The sequence below is a fragment of the Bos javanicus genome, chromosome 29, assembly GCF_032452875.1.
Source record: "Bos javanicus breed banteng chromosome 29, ARS-OSU_banteng_1.0, whole genome shotgun sequence".
In the NCBI taxonomy this organism is placed as follows: Eukaryota; Metazoa; Chordata; class Mammalia; order Artiodactyla; family Bovidae; genus Bos; species Bos javanicus.
The window spans coordinates 40,448,954-40,455,467 of NC_083896.1; the positions used below are offsets into that span (position 1 = coordinate 40,448,954).

The 6,514-nt window shown below is 60.3% G+C and overlaps 1 protein-coding gene across 2 annotated transcripts; it reads left to right on the forward strand.

Annotated features, from left to right (window-relative positions):
- Positions 1–251: 251 nt before the first annotated feature.
- On the forward strand, positions 252–3,414 carry LRRC10B (leucine rich repeat containing 10B). 2 transcript variants are annotated; one of them, XM_061406586.1, is made up of 2 exons: positions 252–2,828; positions 2,943–3,414. In XM_061406586.1, exon 1 carries the CDS (start codon positions 1,367–1,369, stop codon positions 2,243–2,245), a length of 879 nt encoding a protein of 292 aa, XP_061262570.1. In that variant the 5' UTR covers positions 252–1,366; the 3' UTR covers positions 2,246–2,828; positions 2,943–3,414. The 2 variants fall into 2 exon arrangements, with proteins under 2 accessions (XP_061262570.1, XP_061262571.1); XM_061406587.1 differs by having other exon boundaries at positions 252–2,763.
- The last annotated feature ends 3,100 nt before the right edge of the window (positions 3,415–6,514 follow it).

The following is a 6,514-nucleotide window of genomic DNA, read 5'->3' on the forward strand; positions in this document are numbered from 1 at the left end:
GGCTCCTCTGTCCATGGGATTTCCCAGGCAAGAATACTGGAGTGGGTTGCCATGCCCTTCTCTAGGGGATCTTCCTGACCCAGGGATCGAACCTGTGTCTCCTGAATCCCCTGCACTGCAGGCGAATTCTTACAGTTGAGCCACCGGGGAAGCCCCAAGCAAGTCACCCAGCTCATGTCAAACCTCTCTGAGCCTCAGTTTCTCCATCTTTAAAATCGGGGCAGTGAGGGTACCTACCTCATAGGTTTGTGGCAAGGATTCAACGCAGTGCTTTTAGTACAGTGCTGGGCACATGACAGGCTGGCAATAAACCAGAGGGAGTGTTTCTGCTGGCAGCTCTAGCAGGAGGGCTTGGAGTAGGAGGGAAGTCAGGGGCAAAAAGGCTGCTGGTGAGAGCGTGTGCAAAAGGAAGCGTTACAGAACGAGTGTGGTCACCGTTTGTGGTGCTCAAAGGCGCTCGTGTGCTCCAGTCCTCTGTCCACCGCAGTTACCCACCGACCTTAAGCACAGCTGGAGGAACTCGGCAGAAGGGGTGAGTGCACTAACCCGGAACCTGCGGCGCGCTGAGGGTGTACCCGGCGGGGAGGGGTACGGAGCCAAGCTTGGGTCCCCGCAGATCCTCGACCCACCCTGAAAGAGCCCAGAAAGAGCACTGTTCTGAGTTACTCCCCTAATGTGACCCTAGCGGGAAGACTGGACACGCACGCTGGCGGGCATTGACCTCGCCTCTCAGTCCCTGCTGGAGAGCCACTAGTCCGGAGTCTTGGGTCGCGCGCCGGCATTTCCTCAGTCCTTGTTTCCTTCCCGGACTTGCAGCTCTGGGCGCCTACAAACCGCACACGAAGCGGCTCGCTGTGGCTGGAAGCGTAGACAGCGTCAGTCGTCGGGTTTGTGTTGGCACGGAGCCAGGCTTGCGGGGCGCGGTTCTTGGGTTCCCTGGGTTAGTGCTGTCTCGGGCGCCCGACGGGTGGGAAAGCGGGCCGCGGGCCGGGGCTCCAGGACCCAACTCAGCTGCACCTTGGCCCCACCCCGCCCTCCTTCCGCTTCATTGGCAGCCGCGCGCGCGTCGGGGGTTGCCAGGGCGACGGGTCTCCAAGCTAAGAATCCGCGCTAACCCAAACCAGTCGGTCTCCAGCAGAGGGAGCGGCGGAGGCCGGAGGGCGGGCGGCCGAGCGCGGCGCGCCTCGGCGGGGCCCCAGGGGGGCGCCTCCTCCCCGCCCCGCACGGCCTCCCTTCCGGAGCAGGGACAGGCCGGGGCGGGGGGCCCCGGAGCCAGCGCGGCCTCGGCCCCGTCTAGGAGGCCCAGGGGCCGCCAGGGCGGGGCGATGCCGGGCGGCGGCGGCGGCCCCGCCCGGGGCTGGTGACCATGGGCATCGCCGAGTCTACGCCGGACGAGCTGCCGTCGGACGCTGAGGAGCAACTGCGCAACGGCGAGCAGCAGTTGGAGCTGAGCGGGAGGCGGCTGCGGCGGCTGCCCAGCGCCGTGTGCGCGCTGAGCCGCCTGCAGAAGCTGTACGTGAGCGGCACGGGTCTGCGCGAGCTGCCCGAGGAGATCGAGGAGCTGCGCGAGCTGCGCATCCTGGCGCTCGACTTCAACAAACTCGAGCGCCTGCCCGACGGCCTGTGTCGCCTTCCGCGCCTCACGCGCCTCTACCTGGGCAGCAACCGGCTGCTGGCGCTGCCCGCCGACTTCGCGCAGCTGCAGAGCTTGCGCTGCCTCTGGATCGAGGGCAACTTCCTGCGGCGCTTCCCGCGGCCGTTGTTGCGCCTGGTGGCGCTGCAGTCGCTGCAGATGGGCGACAACCGGTTGCGCGCGCTGCCCGCGGAGCTGCCGCGCATGACGGGCCTGCGCGGCCTCTGGCTCTACGGCAACCGCTTCGAGGAATTCCCGCCCGCGTTGCTGCGCATGGGCCGCCTGCACATCCTCGACCTAGACCGCAACCGCCTGGGCGGCTTCCCCGACCTGCACCCGCTGCGCGCCCTGCGCGTCTTCTCCTACGACCACAACCCGGTCACTGGCCCCCCCCGCGTGGCCGACACAGTCTTCCTTGTGGGCGAGGGCGCCGTCGAGCGCATGGCCGAGCGCGACGAGCCCACGCCCCGGCCGCCGCCCAGGCGCCCAGCGCGGGTCTTTGATGATGAAGAGGAAGAAGACCTGCTCATAGGGGGCGGTAGCTCCCAGGCTCTGGGGGCCCCCGGCGACAGCCTCCGTGCCCTGGAAGCAGCTCCAGGACTGGGCACCTGAGCCTGTGATCTGAACGATGGGCTTTGGCCAGTCTGGGAGGAGGGGCTCCGGGAAGGTTGTGGGAACGGTGGGTCCCTACTTGGGGACAGAGGAGGGGTCAGTTTGGGCACACTGCCAGGGACAGGCAGGCCTGGGAGCCATCTTCAGACATTCCAGGGTGATGAGAAGACTGCCTCCCGGCTGGTCCCTGGGCAGCCGTCAGGCCAAGAAGCCCCAGCTCTTTCCACCTATAGCCTCTCTGGCCCCTGATAGAGTCACTGACAACACAATAAAAGCACCAGCTTCTTCCTGGAACCAGGGTCACCACTGACCACGGAATCATCTCCTGGGCTGAGTCTGGATGCCCAAGGCCCCCACCTCCAACCGGAGTTTGGATCTCCTAGGTCCACCCTTTCTGGCGCAGGAGCCACTACCTCTCGGGTGGACCACATGCCTGCATGAGGCAGAAGTACGAACAGAAGAAGGCCTGGCTCAGGGGCAGGGGGCTTGGAGCTGGAGCCTGTGCCCTGGACAGACAGGTGTGGGAGCCGGGGATTGGGGACCAAACACCACAGCTGCCCTTGCCCCTCCACCGGGGCTCATGGTACATACCTCCCTCTCCAGGCCTCCTAAATTTTGTGGGGAAGGGGTGGGGATAGGGGGTCAGCCAGAAGGCAAGGTCTCTGCCCCTGCCTTTTCTTCTGTTCTCTTCTCCCAGCTTGTGTGCGGAATCTTGCTGCAAAGAGAACAGGCCCTCCCTTCCCCACGGCCTGAGCCTTCCAGCTGTCAGGTTTGAAAAGAAGCCACTGTGCCTCCAGGGCCTCCTGCACCAAGAGAGAGGCTCTCTGCTCTGGGCGGCTGCTCCTGTGTAGCCACCGCCTGGACTCTCCATTCCCTTAAATGGGCAGCGTCAGGGTGGTTGGCACGGCGTGGGGCAGGGGACGAGCCCTGTGTGCCTCCTCTCCGTCACCAGGACAGCCTCCAGGGGGTGAGGAATGAAGCTTTGCTCTGCAGTTCCCAGGGTCAGATCTTTCCCATCCAAGCAATAATGGGAGGAAGGCCCAGGGCCAGGGCCACTCAGGGACACTGTCTGGGGCGGGGGCCCCACATGGTGGTGTTTTCTTTAGGAAGAGAAAAAGAAAAAAAAAAAAACTGGCTGTAAACATAAATTATATTTCTTGGAGAAAGAATGTGCGTTTCCCACATGTCTGTTTATTTATAAGCCCTGGGAGCACTGGGTCCCGTTGCTGTGGGGACTCTGGGCTGCCCCTGGCACTGCCCCTTGTCCATGTGCCCCAGCTCTGCGTCACAGTGGCCCTAGCCAACTGTTGTATCCTGTCTGGGGCAGGAGAGCTTGTCTTCAGTCACAAATGGCTTTGGCTGCTCAAGACTGCTCTTCCATCTGGCTGTATCTTTCTGCCACCCGGCCACTGCCCCCAACCCCCAGCCTCCCTTCCCCGGTCTTCTCCAGCTTCCTTCTCAGATATCCTGACTCTTAATATATTTTTGAATCTCAGGCTGGGCTGACCTTTCTCTATTCTTTCACTGGTACTGACCCTGTTCCTCCCCATCTGTGACTATTCTTCCCTCCTTCCATCTCCCTGGCTCCATTTTCCTCTCTCTGTTTCTTCCTCTTAATCGTGTTTTTTTTTTTTTTATTTTAAGCTCAGTCATTACTTTCTCTCCTCATTGTTAAGGGGGGGCAGGGTGGAAAGAGTTAAATTTTTTTTTTTTAAAGAGAGAAAATTGTAAAACCTCAAGCCTGGAGGCCTATGTCCCATGAGAAGATGCTGCCAGGCCACCATCACCATGGCAACAAGGATAATGTCATATACGGCCCAAAGGTCAGGCTTGGCCCAGCAGCTCGCTGGCCACTGGGCTGGCCCTGCGGATCAGGAGGAGGCCAGGGATGGATCTGAAGGAGTCAGCTTGGGAGAGTGAAGGCCTCCAAATGCACAAAGTGCTTTTAGAATGGGGAAGACTAGAGGCTGCCTTCTTCTCAAGGAAGAAAAGGAGCCTGGGGTTTGGCTGCTGACTGTGTCCCTCCCAGAGACCCTCAGGTGCCACGGTCCCCCTGTTGAGGCTCCATCAGGGCTGGTGGTCCCTCCCCACTGGCCCACCTGCTCCCCAGCCCCCAGCTGCCCGTGACTTAACACTTGGCCTTGGAGGAGAAGGGAGAAAGGGAGATGATTTTTATAGGGGCACTTGTAACAATGGCCAGGTGAGCAGTTCCCCATGTTGTTGGGGGGACAGTCAGGGGTGGGTGGATTGTGGGGGAACAGGACAGGGAAGCCCTGGAAGAGTTCAGTGTTTGTGCCAGGGATGCAGGGCAGAGGCAGGCTGTGGGGATGGTGATGAGATGAGAGCAGAGGCAGCAACAGGGCAAAGAACAGGCCCGGGGAGGTAAGTGACTTGCCCATAAGTGTATGTTGGGCCTCCTAACCCAGTGCTCAATCCGAACCACCAGAGATGCTACCTGCCTGTGGCTGGTGGTCAGGTCTGGGTATGGAGTCAGTGGGAATCATAGCCTTTCTTCCTCCTGGAGCCTCCCAACAGCCAGCCCTCCCAGCTGGCAGAGCAGCATTCCTGAATTCATTACCACCATCCCCCTCTTCCCGCTTCAGAAAGCAGGAGAACAGGGTGCTCAGAAACTGGGGGCCCTGCCCAGAAGCACCTCCCTTGCTTCCAGTGCCATCACATGGGCTTGCTTAGCCATTGCCCCAAAGCTTCCTTAAGACACCTGGGCACTCTTGTTCTCAGAATGGACATTTATTAGCACACCCGAGTGTGCTACGCAGAACATGTATTCAGACAGGGGTCCTTGCCCGAGGGTGGGCTCACAAGCTAAAGGTGACACAACACATACACACAAGACTCAGACACAGGGAGCGGGGCTTCTTCAAGGGAGACAGGTGGTCAGGGGAGCCAAGGGCTGGGGCATACAGCATGTTCAAGCCGTGTCCTTCTGGTTGTCTTGGTGGGGGAGGGAGAGGAGAGCAGGACGTGGCCTGAGATGGCCTTCCAGAAAGCAGCGGAATCCAAGAGGGACTGGCAGGAGAAAGAGACCAGAGGGCAGTGGTCCCAGGCACAGGGAAGGATAGGGGAGTCTCTGCAGGTAGGGATGAAGAGAAACCCCACGAAGTGAAGGCAGGAGAAAGACAGAAGTGCAGGAGGAGGGAGGCTTGGAGCCCACGGCAAGGGGCTGTCACTTCTGCCAGGCCGAGCTGTCCTGCTTTTTAGCCTAGATTTTCCAGATTGAGCAGAAGTCCTGGCCAGAACTGCTTGTGAGGCTTACTTACCTGACCCTAGGGCTCCCTCCAACCTCTGAACCAGAGACATTTAAACCATATTGTCAGTATGGGGCAGAAGGGGAGAGGGCGGGCAGCTTCAGGTGGGAGTACTTAGTGCAGAGTGAGGAGAAAGCTGCCAGCCCCCGGTGCGGGGGAGCAAGAGGCGAGGTGGCCCCTCTAATAGGAGTGGACAGGGGCCAGCAGGTGGCCACATGACAGTGGAGGGCTCTCCTTTCCTGTGCACCCTTACAGGTGCAGCACTTCCCTTCTGAAAGAACCGGGAGAGCTGCCAAGCCTCGTTTCCCCGGGCTGTGTGCGGGAGGGAAGGAGAAAGGGCAAGGATGGTTATTGCTCTTCTGTGGATGGAGAGAACTGAGGAAGGAAACAGCTTGCCCCGGGGCCTCTGTGTCTACTGGGGCCCAGCTTCCTAGGTCCTCAGGCCGGGACTGGCCTGGGACGCTTTTGAGTTGAGACTTTTCTAATTCTAAAGGATGAAACCAGAAAAAGGGTGGAGAGAAGGCTCAGGTCCAGCCAACAGACCCAGAACTCCACAGGGAACACAGAGAGGACACACTGGCCTGAAACCACAGTGGCCCTGTCAGAGTTCACATTGGTGGTGGGGAAGGTGAAGGCTCTCCCTTTGGTTTGTCTCACCTGCCTTGGAGGGTGGTGAGGGTCCCCTGGGAACTGTGGGGAGGGTGTGTTGGGCTGGGTGAACTAGAGGGGGCACCCTGTAAGCCCTAAGGAGACTCCACTCCCAATAAGCCTTGCTTTAGGCATGATCCAGGGAGTATGGCTGCTTCCTGGCTTTCTGGGTAGCTGGTGGGTTCATATCCTCAACCTGAAGATAGGCTAAAAGGGCCTCATCAAGTGAAGCTGAATCCCAAAGGTGACAGGTGAGGGGAGACTTGGCCCCAGGCTACCCATCCCCATCCCCCACTTCCTCTTCCCCTGGGAGATAGTGGAGGGCTAGGACCCACGGAGGAAACAGCCAAGGCCC